The sequence below is a fragment of the Misgurnus anguillicaudatus genome, chromosome 4 (genome assembly GCF_027580225.2).
Source record: "Misgurnus anguillicaudatus chromosome 4, ASM2758022v2, whole genome shotgun sequence".
Classification (NCBI taxonomy): Eukaryota; Metazoa; Chordata; class Actinopteri; order Cypriniformes; family Cobitidae; genus Misgurnus; species Misgurnus anguillicaudatus.
The window spans coordinates 3,633,352-3,659,184 of NC_073340.2; the positions used below are offsets into that span (position 1 = coordinate 3,633,352).

At 38.3% G+C, this 25,833-nt stretch overlaps 1 protein-coding gene across 6 annotated transcripts in view; it reads left to right on the plus strand.

Moving 5' to 3' along the window:
- The window catches only part of tanc2b (tetratricopeptide repeat, ankyrin repeat and coiled-coil containing 2b), a 192,295-nt gene that overhangs the window by 142,057 nt on the left and 24,405 nt on the right, over positions 1–25,833 (plus strand). For 5 of the 6 annotated variants that reach the window (XM_055176925.2, XM_073866557.1, XM_073866558.1 and 2 more), the window contains 3 exons: positions 10,144–10,292; positions 15,302–15,464; positions 16,738–16,980. In XM_055176925.2, coding sequence (XP_055032900.2) covers positions 10,144–10,292; positions 15,302–15,464; positions 16,738–16,980 — 555 coding nt within the window. Of the gene's footprint in view, positions 1–9,443; positions 9,599–10,143; positions 10,293–15,301; positions 15,465–16,737; positions 16,981–25,833 lie in introns of those variants that run through there. The other variant, XM_073866559.1, reaches the window with a different exon arrangement.

Here is a 25,833-nt window from a genome sequence, read left to right on the forward strand (position 1 = left end):
AAAACGTTTTTCAAAAAGATAAGATGGTGCATTGTCACGAACACCCTATTCTGATGATGCAAGAGCTGAGGAGGGTATAATCTATGTTCTTTTTGAAGAATTTTCGGAGCCTGATGAAATCTTTATAATAAACGTGTTTAAAACTGTGCACTCGATGTTTCAGTCACTCCCCTTGCTGTCCGGAATAAAAGAGAACACATTTGTAAACGGCTTTACTTGGACCCATTGTCCGAGCTATCTTTTCAATACCTTGTGGTTTATATTATGTTGCTGCTAAATGGGGTGGCATTTTTGACACACCCACCAAACAAGACAAAAACGTACCTCAAACCTGTTGCACATCGATGCACACCGCTTCCAGGAAACATGTCGTTCAACCCAGAAACCATAGCAGAACATTGTGCTGGTTTGAGCTTGAACGTGCCCCTGTTCATTGACAGTCGTTGTTTTGTCTTGTTCCAGGTTTCCCGTGTCCTGGATTTGTTTACTTTGCCTTGTTTTGAGTTATTTATTAAACTAAAGCTGCATTTGGATACGCTGCCTTGTCTTGCCTGCCGCATATGTTACACTGGACCACAATTTCAAAATAGAGTATGAATAAATACCGGTAAGTTTTCCATTGATGTATGGTTTGTTAGGATAGGACAGTATTTGGCCAAGATACAACTATTTAAAAATTTGTAATCTGAGGCTGCAGAAAATCAAAATATTGAGAAAATTGCCTTTAAAGGCACCCAAATAAAGTTCTTAGCAATACACATTACTAATGATAAATATATGAAGAGTTTGGTTCCAAAACGCAATAAATCCATTTTGACAAATTTCGGTAAAAATTTATTTTCTATACCAAGAAAGTGACAAGATGAAAACCACTATTTTCTGTTACAAACTTTCACAGAGCATCTTTAGGTTATAAAAACATATAAAATTCAAATCCATAACTTGATTTTCAAAGATTTATTATAAAAATGAATAATTTTTTCCACAAAATGCAATAAATCCATGACAAAATGCAAAAAATCTATTGAATAAATATAAATGTGCATTCATCTTTGCCATGTTATATTCATTTAGTTGACTAGAAGTATGCACTGATTAAAAAAATAAACATTAATGGCATTAATCAAAACACTTACTAAGAACACTGACATTGCTGCGGTTATACTTGGGACGTGTAAAATGTTTTGGTCCTATATTTAACAAATAGTAAAAACAGGTGAGGTAGAACAAGTAAGAAAATTCAGTGCTGCTTAAAATACATAAATAAAATAATAATTACACTTTACTTTATCCATGAAAGCAACCAACTATTTACAAACTATTTAATGCTTAGGTCTAAGTTTTAGTGCACTTAACTTAATCTCTTGTAGAGCAAATGTCTTTAATAAGAAGACAAGGAAAATGTAAACAGCAATACTGATCAAAAAACAACTTAAAAAGAATTCTGAATAACATGCCAATTGCCCCACTTCTGTACCTCACACACCCCTCTTGCCCTATATTAAATGCGAGGGATAGTTAGTTTGCCTCAGCTCGCTTAAAACGCATAAAACTGAACAAATACATGAGGATTTGTGTACGGACTTCGGTCAGATAGTAGAGCGCACGCACGTGGGAGAGGTGCAGTGAGACATGGATGAGAGAGTGCATGTATCTTTGCGCTCCCAGTGAACAGAAATGTTGACAAAACTTACAAAAAAACACTTCTCCGGTCACAAAAGTCATGTGGGAACTGTTTGGAACTAAGTGCTTTGGGTCGAATTTCTTATTTTTTTTTTCGCTGACGAAAATTCCGCGAAACTCCGCGTTAACAACCATAAACGTATGCAACCATGAACTGCGCTCTCCACAATGACGAGAAACTATCAGCAATGGATATTAATTTTTAGCCTTTTACTACTACATATATTTATGGAGATGAAAATTAAAAACCCAGCATGTCCAGCTATGATCAGCTGTTCGGCTGATGACCTGCGTTCGCTTGCGGCATTATGAGCACGCGTCGCGTCCAAACGTCAGACTGGTGGTCGCTGAATAAAACTCCTATAAATACCACGAAATCACGGAACAACGTCAGCATTATTTAATCATATGATGTTCGTAACAGCTGCCGTATGCATACGGTTAGCCTAAAGGCTATTTGAAGCTCCCTAAATACAATGGCAAGCAGTCTTATAGGCATTCGCGTTTTCCATTATGACCACCAAACTTTCTTAGCTATGATTGCACGCACATATAGAGCAACGTGCTTACACTTTCAAAGTATATGGCAATATTTCAGTCAAACAGTTAAAAGATGCTTTGAAGTTTAAAACTTACAAGAGCAGGCTTGGACCGCTCCGCTCTGCTAGTGGGGGGAGGGGCAATGCACGGGCTGCAGGCAGCCTCCAGGAACACAGAGCTGCCTGTGGGCGCTTGTCTGTAATTAATGCCGGGGAAAAGCTATCGGCGAACGCAAGCCGGGAATCGGCCGATGCCGATACTCCTAAAACCTGCTAAAATCGGCCCGATGTATCGGCCGGCCGATATATCGGTCGATCACTATTCTGCAGAAAACGAGGAGTGCGTTTATAGACCATTTCAAAAGATGTAAACAACACTGGTCCAGAAGCACTTCCTGTTTCAGCTTTTTAAACATTAGATAAACGTTGGGATAAAATACAACCAACAGAACATAACTGAATCAAAAAGTAAAAAAAAAACTGAAACAGGAAGTATTTCTGGACCAGTAGTGTTTACATCTTTTGAAATGGTCTATTGCGTTTTGGGAAAAAAGGGAGAAAAGATGACAGAATAACACGGCGGATATTGGATTTTGTGTAAAATTAAGAATTTACTTTTAAATACTGACCTGATACAATACTGATTTTGGCAGTAACTCATTTTTTTTAAATGGCGTTTATCGCATTTTGGATCCAAACTCTTAATATATTGTATAAATGTAACTCTTAATTGAAAATGTAAAAAATATTTTTATGGAACACGATCTTAACTTAATATCCCAATGATTTTTAGCATAAAAAAACAATAATTTTGACCTATCTTAGAAAAATCAAACACACACACACACACACACACACACACAGACACACACACCTAAAACCTATTTTACATCACGGTTTCTTTTTTGTAACAGATCTAGTAAATAGCTGTGCAAAGCTGCTTAACATCTAGACCTTTCGTAAATCCTTTCATAGATCCGGTTAATCTTTGAGAGTGAGGTGATCACAGTATTCACACTCCTGGCTAAAGCACAGCCTCCTGTTGTTGTTCATGCATCTGTCATGTGTGTGTTCTCGTGTGAATACTTCAGATTTTCCTGTTGGCTGATTTTACGTTCAGCTATTCCTTGACTATCCAAACTTCTCTTGGAATGCAGTTTGAGTTATGTTGAAGCGCTGATGCTCTATTACAGAAACAGGAATTAAGTTTGCAAACATTTTCCCATGCATACCACTCGTTTATTTTAACCACAGCTAAACAAGCTGTAGACTGAGATTGTGAAGTTGTCTTTAAGTACTGTAACTGTGAACACATCTATAGGCTGGTCATTATTGTTTTGCCTATACATCATTTTCAGTGAAAAAATGTACTTTGCTTTAGGGTTTAGTTTTTTGTCCCTAATATTTTAGATACTGTTTTATTAAAGCATATTCATTGGTGTACTATATTGTAAATGCCCTTAGCTATAGCACCTCTCATACTGTAGCCTACATACATTCTTAATTCATCATCAAGTAATATAATTAAATAATGGATATGAACTGATTGTAAGGTTAATGTATGTGCGTATGGCCCATTAAATTATGTCCTCTCTAAACAAAAGCAATGTTTTACCGTAGTGAAACCCTATCTTGCCTTTACATACACACACACACAGTATGTCTTGATCCATCTGTTTGCCATTCTGCTCTGACCTTGGCTTATTATCATACTCTTTCATCACCACCCCTCCCATACTGAAATCTGATATATTGCCATAAACATGTGTTTTAAATACATTTGAATAATAACCAGTTTTAGTAGTTTTTGTAGCAAGCTCAGTGTGTGTACCTGTATGTGTGCATGTTCTCAACCTGTCTAGATTCAGGAACAACCTCCGCAGTGTACACTTCATCCATTACCCAAAATCCCATTCACGCACACCTGGTTAAAGCAGTCAAATGTCCTGCTGGGACTTTAAAGCTCTTTTCATGCCACTGTTTGTGTCTGTTGATGGCTCAATATTTCACAAATGCTAGTTAGCCCAGACAACTGTTAGTTGTGTGAGCAGAAGGCACATGCTGCACAGTTTACAAGTGACTTCATTTATCTGTGGATCTTAATCTACCCCAAACACATGATGGTTGACACCATGAAAACCATAGCAGGAATGTTTAATATTCAAGAGGAATATTTAGCAGCATTGTGTATGTAGCCATAACATACGGTAAAATGGAGAGAATTATACCATTCATCTTAATGACAGTGACTTGTGATACATCCAACCGCGGTTATTTTTATTGGGTCAAAAGAATGAACCCAAACCATTGGGTTGTAATTAAACCTATAGTGGGTTGTTTCAACCCAAAGAGCTGGGTTGTTTTAACCCATTGTTAGGTCAAATATAAACATCTGGATTAATTGAACCCAATGGCTGGGATTGTTTCTTTTTGACCCAACACTGGGTTGAAAGTAACCTGGCATTTTTAGAGTGCAATCTATTCTACATTTAAAGGTGGGGTAATTGTTATTTAACTCTTTCCCCACCAGCGTCTTTTTAAAAAAAGTTGCCAGCCAATGCCACCATTTTTTTTTATTGATTTTTATGAAAATGTTCTTTAAATATATAAACATACAATATATCAAACGAAAAAGCAGACCCTTCTGCGGGGAAAGAAAATGCTTTAGAAAAGTGTGTAGAGAAACGCACTTGTAGCCAATTAGCAGTAGGAGGCGTGTCTATTAACTATGCACTCAGTTCTATCTAGGGTTGCAAAAGGACAGAAAGTTTCAGGTATATTTTTGTAATAATTATTAAAAATACATTATTTTCTTATAATTCAATGGCCCGTCGTCAATTATTCCTTACATATTGTATGTTTATATATCTAAAGAAGACATTTTTCTGGAAGGCATTAAACTGTTGTGAAAATCATAAAAATGCTGGCAACTGGTGGGGAAAGAGTTAATATCATTATTTGATGATTAGCTGTCAATGCATAAGAGCCAATTCACACCGGATGCGTAGCGTGAGCGTCTCCGCTGCGTGGCATGTCCATTTTTTTTAGGCTCCCATGTTAGCAGGTTTGACCGTGTACACTGCCTGCATGACACGCACGTCTCACGCGATCCTAAGAATAAGACCGACGCCTATTTTTCACGCCACACGCAAGCGTCTTGGAAGCGTCAGGTCAGTTTATCAATAGGAAACATGCAGCGCAGTGTTAGAAACGCTTCTGGTAAGCAAGGGCATAGAAAACGCCACGCAGCTGACATGCGAAAGATACGCAACAGACACGCCATGCAGCCGGTGTGAATCGGCCCTAAGTCTGTATTTACAAAATTGCTTGTTGCTAAAACCTGCTAATAGCTTATCTGTTTAGGCTGAATTTACATCTCTGGGTCTGTTAGTGCATTCGAGCCATGTCGGATATGTTGTATTTATGCGATAAACGCACGTGAATGCCACCAAAAGTCGTAAACTTAAATTCAAAGCGTGTCATTGAGAAACGGCTGTTGTTGAAGGTTGTCAAACTTTTTACAACAGAATAAGCTGTCTGCACAAAATATGATAGCATTGCAATATACACTCACCTAAAGGATTATTAGGAACACCATACTAATACTGTGTTTGACCCCCTTTCGCATTCAGAACTGCCTTAATTCTACATGGCATTAATTCAACAAGGTGCTGAAAGCTTTCTTTAGAAATGTTGGCCCATATTGATAGGATAGCATCTTGCAGTTGATGGAGATTTGTGGGATGCACATCCAGGACACGAAGTTCCCGTTCCACTACATCCCAAAGATGCTCTATTGGGTTGAGATCTGGTTACTGTGGAGGCCATTTTAGTACAGTGAACTCATTGTCACATGATTCAAGCTTTGTGACATGGTGCATTATCCTGCTGGAAGTAGCCATCAGAGGATGGGTACATGGTGGTCATAAAAGAATGGAGATGGTCAGAAACAATGCTCAGGTAGGCCGTGGCTTTTAAACGATGCCCAATTGGCACTAAAGGGCCTAAAGTGTGCCAAGAAAACATCCCCACACCATTACACCACCACCACCAGCCTGCACAGTGGTAACAAGACATGATGGATCCATGTTCTCATTATGTTTACACTAAATTCTGACTCTGCCATCTGAATGTCTCAAAAGAAATTGAGACTCATCAGACCAGGCAACATTTTTCCGGTCTTCAACTGTCCAATTTTGGTGAGCTCGTGCAAATTGTAGCCTCTATTTGAGGTGGAGTCTTCTGCTGTTGTAGCCCATCCGCCTCAAGGTTGTGCATGTTGTGGCTTCACAAATGCTTTGCTGCATACCTCGGTTGTAATGAGTGGTTATTTCAGTCAAAGTTGCTCTTCTATCAGCTTAAATCAGTCGGCTCATTCTCCTCTGACCTCTAGCATCAACAAGGCATTTTGTGGCCCACAGGACTGCCACATACTGGATGTTTTTTCCCTTTTCACACCATTCTTTGTAAACCCTAGAAATGGTTGTGCGTGAAAATCCCAGTAACTGAGCAGATTGTGAAATACTGAGACCGGCCCGTCTGGCACCAACAACCATGCCACGCTCAAAATTGCTTAAATCACATTTTTTTCCCATTTTGACATTCAGTTTGGAGTTCAGGAGATTGTCTTGACCAGGACCACACCCCTAAATGCATTGAAGCAACTGCCATGTGATTGGTTGATTAGATAATTGCATTAATGAGAAATTAAACAGGTGTTCCTAATAATCCTTTAGGTGAGTGTAACAATTAATATTTAACATTACAGTATACAGTGGCTTCATAATTTAATTAAAAACATAACAAAGCAAAACGCACTCGATGCTCTGTTCTTCATTCTTTGTAAGTAGAGGTTGACACCTGACGTCGTAAACATGACTTCCAGGCTCATAAATACGAACAACGCAGGAGGACTTGAAAGCACCATATCTAAGCTATTCTGCTTCCCAATGTCAGCAGCATACAGTAGGACGATGTCACAGACCGGATCACAGTTCTCCAGCTGTATTGTGCATGCGAGACAGTTGAGTAATGACTGAAATCATTTACACTCGTGAGTCAGCTGGCCTCTACCGAGACTTTCGTGCCTGGCTTCATTCTCTTCCGACTTCCTCTCTTTCTGCCTCTGTCATCGGAGACACACTGTTGTTTAGGATGCTGTTCAGTACGCTCTTGCACTACCTGTGGTGACTCTCAGTAGAAGATAAATCTGTGCGCTGCTTCTGACGGGCGGCTTTTGTGCCAGACTTCAAATCTTTCATGCTCGCACCTGTGTCACAGTCCAGGCGTTTCATGCCCGAAGGCCACTCCTGCTGGGCGAGCATCTGGGGAAAAGATTTTACACACATGACAGACGCACACTCGCTCACCGGGAGCGAGACGACATGCACGCTCCCAGGAAACTACAGCCGCCCTTCCTGCTGCACACAGCCTGTTGCCATAGCAACCATCTGTCTTCTCCGTAGCACAGGAATGTAAGGATGACAGGAGGGAGGAGGAGGTGCGGGGGGTGGATACAAGGAATCGCTTTATGCTTTCTTCTCCCATCTGCATTTCCTCGCTTCAGGGGATATGGGTCATTTCCTTAAAAGTTTCAATGCATCATTTTCCTAAATCTATCTTTGGGTCAGTTGATAGTGTAGTTGTCTAGCATTTGTGATATGCAGTGTTATGGATTTAAGCCGAGTTACCTTCCAGAACATTCTTTGTTAATATTCGCAATAAATCTTTTGTACGTGAGCATCGGTACATCATGTGTATCCTATAGATAGCTGCAGCGCTGTGTATTTAAGGTAGGAGCGTGGGTGCTGTGACTGTCTATGTATAGACGCGTTTCCAGCGCTGACATTCTCACAGCAAACCTGCACACGAATGTACACTAATTCTGTGCAGGAACACACAAACACACACACGCACAGGTTTCTCTTTATATAATCCAACAAATGTGGAGGTTGTGTCTATTTCAAAACCATATTTCCTGAAACATGATAACATGCTGAATACTTTATAGATTTGAGTCATTATGAAATGAAGAGTTCATCATGCTTGATGAAGTCTGTACTGCTTGTCAATCTGGTTTGTCAAGTCCATTGCATAGACTGGGCCGGACTAATCCTCAAATGTATTTAAATCTGTTTCTGTGTTATATATATAAAAGGAATAATGTCAGTGTTGCTGTATCACACATACATAGAGGTTTAGAGTAAGTAAACCTGTAAATTAGCTTTTAAAATAGGTCATGCATTATGGTTGACTGGTCATTTATGAGGTTGACTAGTTTAGTTTTATAACGCTTTCATTTGAGTGTTGTATGTTTGCTGTAATTGAACATTTCTAGTTAGTTCGAAACCTTTTGGAAATGCTTTCATATTCATTTTAACACACCGCCATTCATACACTTGTGTCTTGCGCAATACTCGCGTCCAACCACGAGCGTTGTGTTTTTAAGCAATCCTGTAAAAAAAGGGTTCAGTCAGGGTGAAAAGCGGTCTAACTTCCTTGAGACGGATTAGTCTTTGATGCCTGTAATGTCCAAAATGCTATCTAAATTGGCGGCTTCCTTTTTTTTTTGAGACGCAGCCATTGCGTCCATTGAACGTTGTTTGCTTTAGCTTGTTCCCATGATGTTTTGGAGTGTTAATATGACAGGCTTTCAGAGGGTGTGTCTGCTAGACAAGTTGAGACGCCTGTTTGGTGTTGACACTGTCACTGTTTTGGGTCAATTGTTCAGCCTTTTAAGATCGTATCTGATGCACACACGTTATTGCTAGGGGCTCATTTGGAAAAGCAGTTGGTCTGGTTTATCTCTTGTTGTTACAGAAAGGGGAATTTTGGGTGCCGTAGTGTGTTGGTACTAGTTGGCTGGCAGCTTACTGAGATAACTAATATCTGAATTATTTAGACTAGACAGCAGTGGGAGTACAGGAAACTCATACATTTACAATAGTTTGTTGTTTTAAGATTAAGACAAACATGCAAATGAGTAAGAAAAATGCTTGCATAGTGTATATCAACAAATACACTAGGAATTTCACAGCCCATTTCTCTGGATGGGAAATATCAACAGTGAAACAATTGTCTGGGAAAAGCTTTGCTATTCTATAATCTCTATTTCATATATTGTTTACAAGGGTAGGGCAGTCCACCCCTGACCTTCCCAAAACAGCTGAATGTTTGAAAGAAGACTCATTAGAAACACGCCCCATAACAGAGAAGCACACACAAACTTTTGTCCCTCCCAGACATGTAGTGCTGGTTGTGTGGTAGTAGTTGAGTCGCATGTATGCACACATACGCTTTCGTTCACGTGTGTTTTGAAAGTGCCACATTCAGGATTAATGCATGATGTGTTAAAGGAATGGCATGCCAGGGAACAGGTGTGTTGTCTTCAATAATTTACATTCTTTGTCGCCTTTCTTTTCCTTAATAAACGTTAGTGCTTAGTATTGACAGCAGTGTACAAACTAGGATAACTCATGTGTAAAGCTACACTAAATTCACCAAACTCAGCACAGACCTTCTGTCTGTATGTCGGTCTACTGTTTTAAGTCTCCTCTCTGTGGTTTTGTTATTTGATTATATAACGTGGTCTGAACAGTTTCATGTATTATGTGGCTGTGTACGTCTTGTCATCTCTGTTCATGCTGTAGTCACACAGCAACACTTAAGAAAGACTGCAGGGTGAGATATATTGTCAAAAACAGAGAGGGTAGAATAGGTTTCATTTAAAATCTGTGGGGGATCGGTTATTGAATTGTTGAATTTTCATGCGGAATCCATAATTATGATATACTTGTCATCAGCTGTGGGAGATATGGAAGCTCATAATTAACTTCTGCTCCGCCCGGGTGAGCTAGTTTTGCTAGTTTTGACTTTTATTTCATCATCGTTCTTCCTCTCTCTTTCTCTTTCTTTGATCCAGGGGGGTTAGGTCCAGAAATCGGCCCCCCTCCCTCTGTGGACGAGGCAGCGAACACGTTGATGACTCGTCTTGGCTTCCTACTGGGAGATAAAGTCAACGAGGGGTCTCAAGGGCCACAATACAGTATGGATGAGTCTGATGATGCACAGGTAGGCTGCTTGAGTCCTTATCTTAAAGTGCCCGTATTATGACTGCTTTTCCACAAGTTAAATAGGTGTATGAGTTCCATAAAGCATGTTTCAAAAGTTGTTTGCTCAAAATAGCTTGTAGGAAAAGATTGTTACCCATCTTTAGGAGCCTCTGTTTCAGTGCAGTTCAGATTGTGCCGTTTTAAGCTAGTCATTACATATTTATGAGCTGCTGCTCCTTTGATCACGCCCCACTACTAACATCATGTGTGCGTTCATAGTGATATCGTGAGCAGTACAGACCGTACTGTGTTATTATTTTATATATTATTATTATTAACAGTTTATGTTGCCAACAGACAAATCATGCAGAAAAGTATCACTAATAAGTACACTCCAGGAGAAGAAACTCATGACACACAATGATTCTAGAGTCAATTGTGATGTAGAAGTCTTAACAATACACTCGTTTTCCCTGGACAATGCTAACATATTCCCGTTATAAAACATTTTCAAACGCATTATTTTCACAAATTACAGAAATTAAGACCCGGCGGGGGATGTATACTGCTTGTGGACCGCGTGCTAATTGCTAGAAGCTAGCGGGAGGTCCGGACCGGAAAGTTATAAGAGGCTCGGGGGTTAGCCTCGTCAGAAAAGCCGGGGCGGTAAGGCCCGGTCTCGGTTAGTTTGGCAAAAAACTTTTAGTTTGGCAAAGCACTATTACTTAGTTCTTGTAGAATTGTAAAATAAAGCCGTTAAATATTTTTTTTAACTTTCGAAACCACGCTGTAAACTATCTAGCCTGCAAAAATATCTATATAGCGTAACGTTACTGTCTACAAAAATTTTAACATCACTATACATTTAAAAGGTATAATTTACGGGATTAGCATCAATGTATGATCTCTGTTTTGAGATAAAGATGCTCTAGCATCATAAATGTAGTATTTTGTGACTGAAGATGACAACATGCAAAATATAACGTGACTTCTTACCTTTTGTGTTGATACAACGATCGCGAATCGAATCCAGTCTGTTTCAGATGTGTGAATGATCCATGAAAGTCCAATAAAATACATCCAATGACCATTTTTGTCCACAAATGCGTATAATCCGTGAAATATAGATACATAGTCTGTTGTTTACATCAGATTTCGCATGAAGGTCTTATCGTCTACAATCTGGGGACTATTTGCGTCGTAACACACTGTATATAAGATTACTCCGGGTTCCAATAATCACGCGTTAAAACTTTGTTTTTAAAAGTAGGCGGGAGTATAATCCATAATATCCAAATAGCACTGTTATTTCCGTCAGACATGATGACAGCACAGAGGGTAACGTTATCAGCGAAGTGACTGCTCTCTGTGCTCTCTAGCTACCTGGTGGGTGGAGACCTGCGAGTGGGGTGGTGGGCGGGAAAATTCAAACTGAATGTGACGAAACGGCTAGTTACGTCACTTCGGAGCTGAGTTTGAACTTGCACAATCTGAGACTCAAGGCAGAGGACATTCAGAAACCTGTATCTCACTCAAAACAGCATGGATGTTTTTACAAGTTTGTATGTGTGTGGGAGCATCAGAGACACAAATGAACACCCCAAAACCCAGAAAAAGTTAGTTTTTCATAATATGGGCACTGTATACTTAAAGTATTGGGACAAACTTGTTCTTTTTGCTTTGGGGTCAAGAAATGTCTAAACATTAAAAAGTGAATATGAGACAAAAGTACAGAATGTCACATTTTAAATGTTCATCTCTTTTAAAGGACCACTTTAGCATAGGTTAGCATAATTCATTGAATCTGAATAGACCATAGTCTTGCAGTTGGTGGCAACACACATAAGTCAAGATAAAAGGTTGTTGTTCTTTGTTTGTAAAGCATTTATGTGTTGAAACAATCAAATGTTAATTAAAATGTAACATTCTGTACTTTTGCGTCATATTTATCTTACAAATATCTAGTCTTCATAGCAAACAGAGCAATGTTGTGTTTACTGTCCCAATACTTGCAGAGGGCACTGTAAATTACATTTACATATTAAATGTATTATTGTGAAACTCAAGGAACATCACAATGGGTGAATGTCACTATAAACATATCTTGTTACAAATATATTTTTGCACAACAAAACTACTAAAACATTTGTCATTCTGACATTATTTATACCCCCAAAATTCATATTGCAACTGCATCTGAACATTTTATCATTTTATTTTTAATATTTTTTATCCTCAATAATTATTTTCATTAGATTTTCATTTATTTATATATTTTCATTTTTTTATAGATTTGTATTAAATCTGCATAAATTAAAGGCAGTAACAAATACCACCATGATATAAAAATGTAAACAATTTTAATCTTAAAGGTGCCAAAGAATGCATTGAACTTATCTGTTAAATTGTTCTTTGATATTTACATAGAAGTTATGTAACTTTATTTTGTAAATGTCCATTTACAATCCTAGGATTTGTCCTTTGAATGAATGTCTATTTTTGCCCTATTTGGAAGGGTCATGAATAATAATGTTGAGCTCTGCTCTGATTGGCTTTGCTCTGCTCTGAGGCTCTTGCCAGTAGCTCATATTAGTAAACATGTTGGGGTGTACATCTCGACTGTTACATCAGTCTGTGTTACGTTGAGATTGGCCTGTTTTTCAGTGGTCTTTTGTGTGCACAAGGTTTACATAAAAATGAGGAAACAAACATGTTTGCGGCTCACTATGTGTCATTTATATGCCATAAATACAGGTTTACGGTCTATGGCACCTTTAAATTGCAGTAATGTTACTGTATTTTGGTAATAACAAACTTGTTGGTGGACAGGGTATGTCTTTTAAAATATCATAATGCGATTGGGATAGTGTGAAATATGTTTTTTTATTTATTCTTGGGGGTCCAGTTTTTTGTGAGATTCACCCAAAAATTCAAATTCAACATTTAAAAAATGAGCTGAGCTTTATTCAAACATTTGTCTTTCGTTTTTGCAAAAAAGCCCCCTATGGGAATTCGAATGAATGTATCTCTAATTACATAAAAAACAGCTACTTTGTTATTCTGCTCTGTTAATGCAGCTCTCTTCAGAATACATCTGTCTACTTTTTACAATGTTTACTTGCAATATTGCACAAGATCTCTCTAAAGTGCTCTCTGAGTCTACTGTTCTGCAGTGAAGTCCATTTATTGTGAGATCAGTAATGGCAAAATACAGGCATGTGACAAAAGGCAGTACTTTCACATAGCTGTAATTAGTCAATGCAGTCAGGGTTGGGCAAAGATACATTAAAATGTATTTTAAAATAAAATACCAAAATATCAAAATAAACCACAAAATACAGCAGCCACAACATGTATCAAAATAAACTACTGTATTATTGTATTTTGAAAATACTAAAAAATACTTTTATGAGGGAGCATGAAATTTCTTCACTATTTGACATATTGCGTCATCATTACATTGACTATGATCGAGTCATGCAAAAATTCATGCATTGGTATGCAAACCAAAATATCATAATCCTCCTAAAGAGCTACTTTAACTAGGGGTACAATAGGCAATCAATTTTTGGACACCTATAGACCCCTTCAAGGTTTGTAAACATTGAATGACTATCGGGTGCGCGCGCAGCATGGGGTCAAACTGTTTATACCATCCAGGCTTTATAATTTAATCTAACAGGGCTGAAAAATGATGACTTACCTCAAATGAAGTTTTGATCTTTGCATTGTGCCAGTCTGCACGTTAATTGCTTGCAGCCGCAGATGTTGTAGTTTTTTTGTTTTTGAGATTTTGCATGAATCACGAAAACTTAACGGAATACCTGGTGCGATTTTTAAAGCCCACGACGTAAGTAGGCATTTTTGACGATACCGAATAATACGCAACTCAATCTGCTGTAATGACTTTTCTGACCCCGACATGCACAGTGGAAACTGCCTGTGACGTGAACCGTGAAGGGGTCTATTAGCAGCTGAAAACAAACATTTCAACAATTACTAAATGATCAATATGTTTAGGATTTAAATGTAGCCAGAAATTTCATCTGAAAGTAGCAATCAATCAATTTTTTCCAGTCTGGGGCTGGGCAATCTTCTCAGTAGGCACTAATCAAAGGCCGCATTTCTATGATGTCATCATCTAGACTTCTTACAAAGTTTTTTACAGTATTTTAAAAATCTAAAACACTAAAGTATTTCAATACATTTTCATCAACCCTATCAGATACAAATTATAGTATTTGAAATACATGTATAAAAAATACTGCCCATCCCTGAATGCAGCTATGCCCACATATTTTTTACATGACTAGTCTGCAAATCTGTCTTAACGGGTCAAACTAGTGTTTCCCATGCACTATGATTTTTTCGTGGCGGCCCACCACAATATTAACATTGATCATCACAAATAGATTCTTCTTACATTTTTATGAGTAAGATCTGACATATATAAAGCATAACATGATGTTAAAATGACTCAATGATCTGTATGTTATTATTGACCATTCAGCTCAGATCAATAAAAGTGCTTCTATGGGACAATACAGTAATTACCACTGCAGCGTTTAACAAAGAATGGTTGACTTATTCTCCAAAATGAAGTTAACCACAACAAAACAATATGTCAAAATACAAGCATAAACAAAAAAACTATAATTTACATTGGTCTCCTTCAATCAAAACTTGAAGTCCTTTCTGTGTGGAGTAGTCTACTTATGTTAAGCAGTTGTAATTGTTTTAGCGTAAGGTATATTGCCTCTTCTTATTTAATTGTGGAAGAGGTGCCACGCTTTATTATGCACTGCCTGGGGCCCAAGCGCCTACCCAAGACACCAGCTCAGTCAGTCTGTCTTTGAGCCCTAACTCCGTCCCATCACTCAGCAACCAACAGATGGGGGTAATGTGAGGGGAGGTGGGCTGGAGACAGAGGTCTTCCTGCTGCCAGGCTGTAGACTTCCACAGCTGATGTAGATTAATTGCTCCAGCACAAACAAAGGCACACACTGAGAGCAAAGGTTTTGTGTGCAGGGTTTAGGAGCCAGCGGGAGGATGAGTCCATGTTCCACTCTGACCAGCAGTACCGCCTCCCCGCCTGCCTGCAGTCCCTGCTCCACACTCCCACCTGCAGCCCCGGGACAGCATGTCACCAGCCCTACGTCCACCCTGGAGAGCAGAGACAGCGGCATTATAGGTCAGTCGCAGATTCTAATCAATTCTAATTAACATAAGTACAAATGCAAAAAGCTAAATAAACACACAAATATTTGGTTTATCTTGACCTTCTCACATGAACATTCAAATAAATGCTGTTGATCATAGATTTTGTGAATCAAAGCTCTTTTGGATGTATAAAGTGTCCAACGATTTATCGATACTCTTCACCCTACTAGAAGACGGTGTAAGCTGCCCTACACATTTTGTCTGTGCAAATCATTTTTATTTACTATTTTAAATTAAAGTTAAAGGGGACATTTCTCAAGACTTTTTTAAGATGTCAAATAAATCTCTGGTGTCCGCAGTGTACACACTGTATGTGAAGTTTTAGCTCAAAATACCATATAGATAATTTATTATAGCATGTTAAAACTGCCACCCTGTAGGTGTGAGCAAAAACGTGCCATTTCTGGGTGTGTCCTTTCAAATGCAAATGAGCTGATCTCTGCACTTAATGCAGGGTCCCCACGGATCCTTGAAAGTTTGTGCATCTTCCTTGTCATACTTCCTGCGTCCCTGTAACGCCGCCTTTGGCAATATTTCAGATAGCGATATACTTCCTGACTCCCGCGTCACCCTGTCTTTGTCGTTAAGCCTCACCATTGGTTGAATTTGATATACACATTCAGACGCACTTACCCCTGGAGGCTTCACCAAAGTGTCACTGCAGTGACGCAGCGCGAGTTCCCCCGAAAGGGAACTGTAGCAATGTATCTTAAAAGGCAACACAATGTAACCTTGCTCTCACTTGAAATCTCATATCTCTCAAATCCCGTATTTATTCCTTGAATTTGAGGTTATTGGACCTGGAAAGTCCTTGAAAGGTCTTTGAATTTGAAGTTAACTAAGGTGTGGGAACCCTGTTAATGGCAGTGCCGTGGTTGGATAGTGCAGATTAAGGGGCAGTATGACATCACAAGGGGAGACAAATTTCAATGAGCTATTTTTTCACATGCTTGCAGAGAATGGTTTGCCAAAGTTATTGTACTAAGTTGCTGGCTTGATCTTTTTCACATTTTCTAGGTTGATAGAAGCACTGGGGACCCAATCATAGCACTTAAACATGGAAAAAGTCTGATTTTAATGATATGTCCCCCTTTAAAGCACACTTACACACTTCAAAGTTTCAAAAGTAAAAAGTGCACTTAAATTCAGGAGTGAATTTAAATGATCGTTCCATGTGTGTGCAGAAAAATAACATTGCACAGTGTTAATATCTTGTCTCTTCTCTGGCCCCACGTTTTTTCCAGCCACTCTGACTAGTTACTCAGATGCTGTGGACAGAAGCGGAAAACACGGCGATAGTTCTCGAGGCAGCAGCCTGAAGCACTGGCACTCACACAGATCTACCCTAGACTCCAGCTTGTACCGTGTGGATGAAAACATGGCCGCCTCCACCTTTAGCCTCAACAAGATCCCCGAATCAAGCTCCACCCACTACTCCTCTCATCCCACTCCCCTCTACCTCATGCCCCGCCCTAACTCTGTGGCAGGTAAGCCCCACCTCCTTCCGGAGTCTCTTCTGGTTGTAAGTGTTTGTGTGCTGATGTGCTTTCTTTTTTATTAATTGTAAGTGTTCTTTTCAGTGTTGGCATTTAGTCCAAGAAGCTGGGGCTTCTTACTTGCAAATTTTAAACACACAAGATATATGCTTAAGATATAAAAGAAACTGAAACACAGTTCCCACAGGTCCTTGAAATCCTTGAAAGTTTGAATCTGGGGGAAAAAATCAAGGCCCTGGGAAGTTTTTGAAAATATACACATATATATGAATCTATTTTATGCGAGAAGTTTTCTGGAAAAAATCCATATTAATCCCTCTGTTGTGTAGAATAATATCATAAAAATTCAAAATGCTTTTTTGCATAGTTGTGTTTGACACATGAAAACGTCTCGGGTTACGTTTGTAACTGTTTGTTCCCTGAGAAGAAAACGAGACGCTCGTCTGCCATACTTCATGTGTCCCTGTAACGCCGTCTTTGGCAATATTTCAGATAGTGATATGCTTCCTGACTCCCGCGTCACCCTGTCTTTGTGGTTAAGCCTCACCATTGGTTAAATTTGATATACACATTCAGACACACTTACTCCTGGCGGCGTCCCCAAAGTGGGACCGCAGCGATGCAGCGCGAGTTCCCTCGAAAGGGTACTGTAACAATGTATCTCTTAAAAGTAGGGATGCACCGAATCCAGGATTCGGATTCGGCCGAATACTGGGCTTTTTGACGGGGTTCGGGTTCGGCCGAATCCTAGATTTTTTTTCCAACGAACCGAACCCTAGGCTTGCGCTACGCTGGTTGACGTCACGCGGCTGTTGATTACACACATCGGGTGCTGACGTGGAGATGAGCTTTTTCTTTCGGTGAGTTTTAGGGGCTGGACACACCAAAACTTTTAAACATGGCTGAAAACGCCTTGAGGACGCCAAATGCCAGCTGTTTTTCAGCCGAGCGCTTGGTAGCTGTGACGCTTCAGCTGTGAGCCGGTTGGTTGCTGTGGTAATGTCCCGCCCCTCCTCCACTGTAATTTGACGGCCATGTGAAAACTGACATTGACGAGCGGAGCTTCTCACTCAAAGTTAAATATAGTTTTCAGCGCGGAGCTGCTTGCTTATTGGAAAAACGAGCGTGTCGCAACGCATCGCTTTCATTATGCATAGGCTTATGGTAATTGTCAAAATAGTTTTTCCAACTTGTCGTCCTGGCATAATGTACAGTTAAAATTAAATAAAATACATTGCTGTGGACGTTGTTTACTTCATTAATGTGTTTTACTGTGTTAATGGAATAAGGATGCGAGTAGGATTCGGTATTCGGTTTCTGATTCGGCCGAATCTTAAACGGTGGATTCGGGATTCGGCCGAACCTAAAAAATCTGGATTCGGTGCATCCCTACTTAAAAGGTAACACAATGTAATCTTGCTCTCACTTGATATGTGTCCCCACATTTAGTCCTTGAATTTGAGGGTATTGGACCTGAAAAGTCCTTGAAAGGTTCTTAATTTGAAGTTAACTGAGGTGTGGGAACCCTGAGAGATGTGCTGATGGGATTACGTTTAAAGGAATAGCTACACCTAAAAACAAGAATTTTGTCATTATTTACTCACCCTCATGTCATTTGAACCCCAAATCACTATCTGTTTTCTTCTGAACCCAAATGTTGATTTAAATTCTTTTTTTTTGGGGGGGGGGTTTCTGATTACCATGGGTGTGGAATGGACCAAGGCAGTCACCATCCACTCACATACAGTAGTAACCAGGAAACCTATCAAGCTTCAGAAGGACCCAAAAGTGTTTAATAAATAACTCCACTCATATATTTTAAATGTTTGCATTGATCCATTTGAAACTTGAAGACGTGATCATCATCCACCCCCATAGTAAAGAGAAATCCCAAATTAACACTTGGGATAAAAAATCTGCATGTGGGTTCTGAAAAACAAAGAAAGAAATTAGGGGATTATATGACATAAGAAGCAGTAAATAATGACAAAGTTTTCTTTTTTTCCCCTTTAATTCAAAATACATTTTAAATAAATATAAATGTTTTTATGATGCTTACATGTATTTTCTGCAAAACATACTGGAAATATTCCCTTTACACAATTCCGGTGTAACTCAATCATACCAATACGTTTCTTATGTCATCAAGTTTATCAGTTAGTGACGATAGCAGCCCGGGTCATGTGTATGTTTTTTATTTGGAGTGCTAGGGCAGCTTTAACAGGAGACAAGAGGCATTTAATAGCGGCAGTAATGATGAACGTTCTAGAACAGCACTCCCTAAAGTAAACACTAAATCTATCTGATGATGTTGATATGTCTCTTATATAACACAGCTCCTCTTCATTGCTGATTGTGTTATTGTGTAAGTAATCAGCATTGTTGTGTTTATAAGAAGAGCCTATTCTAAAAGAGCGAGAGCATTGAGTTATGGTTGTCTTGAAGAAAATTGGCTCTCGAAAGGGCAAGCGATATAAAAGATTATTTGTTAATCGAGAAAGCTGGTGGCATTCACGCTTAGCGACCAGATGCATAGGAAAAATCGCCCAAGTCTAGCGGCGTCATTAATCGCACTTGCAAATGTGACTGCGGCAAGCTGTTTAAAACATTTTGGAGAATATATGCTCTTATATAAATGTACAAATTCTTCTTATTATGCAGACTCTTAATGGAATAGACGTTCCAAAAAATGATGTTTACATGGGCAGTTATATTCCAACTATACTAGAGATATTGCTCGGTTTTTGTGAAGTCTAACCTAACCTTTTGTCCATGTGTGCACTTGGGTACTTAAATATGTAGATATCTTCCCTCATCTCTGTTTTGCTGTATAGTGCTCATGTAATTTCTGGTGCATCGGCACAACACAGAATACAATTGCAGCTTGGTTAATGCATGCAATGCATAAAGTCAAGCTACTGTACTTTAAAATCGCATTATCCAGGTCTGTTAATCCAGTTTTGTGTACATGTAATAATGATGTAAAAAACACACATAAACAAATTTGCTATAGTCTGTCAGAAATCTAATATAGACACTATCACACAAAGCTATTATATAGCTTGAAAAGACTGTGTGAGTACAGAATATACTGATTATGTACATATAAGAAATATACTTATTTTTGATATGAGCTTAACAGTTCACATTACCTATTCACTTTAATCATAAAAGCACTGAAAATTAAAAAAATGCATCCTTTGTGTTACTCGAAAGAAATGAGGTCATATGAGGTCGAAACATGATAAGTAGGATAAATGAACATTCATTTTTGAGTAAATTATCCCTTTAAACCCAAATGTTTATTAGGCACATTATTTGGTCGAGGTCACAGACAGTGATGATGTTTATTCAGTGCCGGTTGTGATTGTGGTAGCAGATGTACTCATTAAACATGTATCGTAGCGTGGCTTTTACGTCAGTCAGTCAGAATTGCAATGAGGCAAATCTCCAATGTGCCGGTCTGGATGTCTTTTGTATGCTTAGCTTAAAGTAAAGGAGGGCTTAATGTAACCTGATAGTATTTGAGTGAGCTAAAGTAATAAAGATGTGTGTGTTTGTGGACCGAGAGGTCAGGAGATCAACGTCAAACAGTGTAAGACACCATTAGTAAAAGATAGGCTCTATTAAGTTTCCTTTAGGATGTCAGGGATTTGTGTCTTACAGACATACTATGATTTTAATCAAGAGTTGAACATGTCTGTATTTTTATTACAACCTTAAGCCAAAAAATAAACTGCGTGTCTACCTGTGTTTAGCCTGATATATGCTGGGATAGACTACAGTAGTCCCCAAAACCCCACATCGCATTAGCAGAATAGAAAATGGATGAACGGATGAGAAGATGGAAGGATGGATGAATAAATACTAGGGCTGTCAAAGCATCAACGCAAATTCAGTTTAACGCAACTCATTTTATTAACGTTTGACCCTTAGTTGGATAAATTGAGACGCAGCCTTAGACAGTAAATGTGTCCCATGCTGCCTAAATGAGTCAGAGGTTTTCATAAAAATAAGAACATTAAGCTCTCGTCTAGCGATCCCAAATGCCCTTTATAGTCGTTGAGTATCTTAAATGATCTGTTTTTGTAAGATTTCTAAGAGCTGTACCGTCCTAAATGCTAAACTAATACACAAAAGATGCATGTCCATCCATCTGAGATTTTGGTTTTAAAACATGCAGGAATCAGAAAGTAAAGTGCAGGACTTGCTTGATGTTAAAATTGCTATTAAGAGAGATCAAGTTCGGGACCTGATGACCTGGCTACATGGTAAAATTATGCTAAATTAAGCTGATAATACTACAATATTACTGGTTACAGAAGGCATAGTAAAATGATTAAAACTTTGTCATACGTCAATCAATCTTCACAATGCTGCATTCAGATTGTATCGTCTAGCACGCCACTGTTGTTGCTTCTGTCAAGGCACACTGTGGGCTTACATTTTAATGTAATGGTTATAAAACTCACATTACATCATTCATGAACATGATTTGTGGGTCCTGTAGGATCGATCCCTTTCAGTAGTGAAGGTAAAGACTACACTGTTAGACTTAACTGTAATTTCTACAGTTACTTACCACAAAATGCCCAGTAAAATACCATTTTTTTCTAGTTCATTACTGTAATATGCATTGCATTATTGGTATTAACATTTAATTTACAGTGATTTACTGTATGTCTTGAATTTGCGGTAGACTGCTGTTAAACAACAGCAGTAGTGCTACTGTAGTTGAATAAAACAGTGTTAAAAAGCATGTAAAATTGAAAAATACATTATATCTATGAAATGAAATGAAATACAAATTTTACAGGTTACAGTAAGGGTATTATACTGTAAAATGGAACTGCGGTAAAGGCATCATACTGTAAAAAACATGTACAGTTATGGTACTGTAATGGGGCAGTTACAGTTACAGTGAGTTACCGCATATATACAATAAAAAGTCTAACAATGTACAACTCCCACCGCTGTTATTGTTTAGCGACCTCTAGTGACAAAAATTACGGTGTGCCTTTAATAACTAAATTTAAAGTCGTCTAGAAAACTGATCTTGTCTGTAAATTGCTTTAAAAAGACGTGAAGAGGAAATAATGAAATTAATGATGTGTAAAAAAAGAGAAAGGGTCGGATGATGTAACTTAATGACTTGGGTAAGACATGATGTGAGTGTTTACTGAAACACTATGAAACCAAATGATATAAGAAGAAAGGAATTATAGGGAGTGCAGAGAAATGAATGAGTGTTAAAAAGATGACAATGGTAAGGCAAGGAATTATGGGTAAGAAATGAAACCTAAGATATGAAGATAAAATAAAGGGGATGGAGGGAGTAAGGGGGTTGCTCTGCATTGGCTGAACTTCTGCACTGGAGAAGATCAAAGCTTCAGGCTTTAACCAGATCAAACCCCCCAGAGCACGCTGCCAGATTCTCATCTGCAGAGACTTAAAAGACAGAAACCTGGGAGTTGAGGAGGTGTGAACGGAAATGAATAGTGTATAGTATAGATTATGTAATGCTATGGGGTTATTATGTTGTGTGCAGTTGCCTTGAGAAATGTTGAAGAAGTGTTAAGACACACATTAGAGGTTTCCAGAAAAGGATGAAAAATAAATGATAGAGGATGGAGGAAATGTGTGATGTAACAGTGCACTGTGGCACGTCTATACAAGTTAGCTCACCTTTTGTGACAGTTCTGTCATTTAAACACCCACATGTCTTATTAAACCTGGATGACTTTCATCTGCGAAACACAAATTGTTTGGCAAATCTTTAACAATTCACAAAATAACAATATAAGGACGATAACATTCCTTAAAATCAAGCCAGATATTTCCATTTCTTTGTATTTAGAGCATAAAATATTAAGTTGACACATACACGATTTGTACATCCAGGCTGTTCATCAGACATTTCTTTATATTTACATTTGTGTGAGTAATGAGAATGGTACTGGTCCAGTGAGCTGGATTTTATCGCACTAGAAGGCGCTCACGAAAATGAAACATCTTTAATTACATTCTGCTGGAATTGCTTGTTTTTTAGGCTCACTATGTGTCTTGAGGCAACCGGGTACTGATTTTAAAATCCGTCCACCTGCAGTTTCTTGGAAAGGATGCACCTGTGGCAGTGTCTCAGCACGTACACACATTTTCACACACTCAATTTTAAATGATTATATCTGAATAAGGCTGTATTGTCACAGGTAACACACAAAAGCACACCCAAAATCAATTTCCATGTAATTATTTTTCTTGTGGAGAACCCATTTCATGTGATGCACCAGCAGTAAGACATCCACTTGCACATTCTGAGAACCCTTGAGCGCTGCCAAATGTGTGAAAGCTGTCAGATATAACCATTGAACCTGAAATAACACAAACTCCATCTAAAACAATCCTGCAGAAGTATAAACCTGTGGTGTGTGTGTGCCCAAAAACAGTATTTGTTTGACAGCAGTGATTGTGATTATTAATGAGTAAACCATATTATTAATAGTTCTAACAAAAATGATTATTTCTTTAAATTAAATTTTATATTTACATTTTGTCAATTTGCCACAATGCACACTATCCTCATGTTTACTAATGGACTGACTTGCTTTGTATAACACTCTAAAAAATGCTAGGTTATTTTCAGCTCAGAACTGGGTCAAAAAGGGACAATACCAGCCGCCGGGTTTAGTTAACCAAGAAAATGTATTTGACCCTGAAACAAACCAGCATTTTGTACAACAAAATTATGTACCTATAGTCATGTAATTTTTTTATTCTTTTTCGTGATACTGTCACGATTTTCCGTGTTTTTCCGTCATTGTATCACGAATTTCTGTTTGTGTGTCATTGTCACGTAGTGGTTACTCAACTGCTTTTTCCTATTTTCAAATTATTGTCGCTTCGGTTCAGGGTTAGATTTGGTGTTTGCGTTAGGATGTCACTTTAGTATTGGTTTATAAAATTTTTTCTGATATGTTTTTTATATTTTCTAAGATTTTCAAACATTGTCGCCTGGCGATAGGGTTAGGGTTAGAGTTGGGTTTGGGTAAGGATGTCATTTAATGTAATTCTAACCCTACACTGTAAAAAAATCGGTAAAAATTACAATGTTATTGCAGCAGGGTTTGCATAAGAGCCTCATGCAAAGCATTCTGGGAACCAGAAATCATCATCAACCTTTTTCTGTTTTTTGCCTCAGATTTTGTTTCCCAGAATGTTTTGCTTGATGCTGTTTTTTTAGTTTTACTCTGCAAAGACAAAGACCTGAAAATGTTCAACGTTGATTTAACTTTGAACAAAATGTTGCCAGTAAAAACATAAATTCAAATCTATGGTAAGTTACAGTGTTAAGTTTTTTACAGTGTAAACGAAGCGAAAATGGTAAGAAAATAGGACAACACAGTTGAGTAACAAATACGTGACAATGACACATAAACAGAAATTTGTGATCCGATCACGAAAAAAGCGGAAATTTGTGACAGTATCACGAAAAAGAAAATGATGTGACTACGGTAATATGTACGTAATTTCGTGAGACTGGGCTGGTTATTTTCAACCCAGCGTTGGGTCAAAAATGACGAAATTAATCCTGGAAATGTTTATGTATGACCCAACAATGGGTTAAAAACAACCTGGCATGGGATAAATTGCAACCCAGTGGTCTGGGCTCAACGCTGGGTTGAAAATAACCCAGCATTTTCTAGTGTGTAGGCTACCTGAAATGTACATATTGGTACCATATTGGAGGACCATATTTTTTCCTTTTGAGAGTGTACAGTATATATGTAGTGTCCTGAATTATGTATACCTGGACCAGAAGAGTTTAAGCATTAAACATTTCTATAGGTCAAAACATTCCTTTTATTACAAAAAAGGATACCGCAAGCATCATAATAAAAATGAGAGTAATCAGCCTGTATCTCTAAAGATTCATGGTTACATGCAGGGTCATGCTTAAAAACATGAAATATGTTCTGATTGGCTGTCATTGTGTCACCTCACACATGTTGTTTATTATGTGTTGCCTATACATTATCCCTTACATCGAAAGTAAAATGTATCAAACTGTTGGGACTTATTTTGCAATAACAGCCGGCTGCCTGTACATTATCCTGCTTGTTACACAGCTATTTACCTCATAAGTATGTTAAGGAACATCAAATATTGATTTAAAATGTTTTATTTGCTCATTTTTAACACATGCAGACCTTCCACGAGGAAAACTTGTTTACTTTTGGTTTTAAGATAAGACGTTCAAATGTCATGAACACACTATTTGGTTTAATCAATTGTAAATATGATATCATATATGTTGTTAAAATACATTTTTATATGTCTATACGGAATATTAAACTGTACCTGTCAGTATGATTTGCAACATCCAGGTTCTTGTGTGTTATTAGTTGAGTGGTTGTGGTGCTGCAGAAACAGTGCAGATAGCTTTACTAATTGTTTAAAACTTTGGTTAGATCCTCCTAGCCCATCACTTTGACTCCAAACCCTCCCAGCTCTTGTGCTGAACCCTTATACATAAGGGCTTCGGCTCAGCTCACATCCGGCTACCCGTGTCACCCATGCCTAAATCCACCACTGCAGTCACATTCATGTTACGACTGAGAGACTATGATGATGTTCATTCACAAATTTAAAGAAAATTGGCATCAGTGTTAAAAGCCTTGAGAGTTTTTATGAGGATAAGTATGACATGCATTTTTGCACCTGTCCTTGCTGTTCTGGATTTCATTAGACCTTTGTGAGCAATGGAAAATGTAAACATCATTGATAACCTCACCCTTTCATTTTTTAATGAAATATTGCATGTAAAGTAAAGATCCAGATTACATG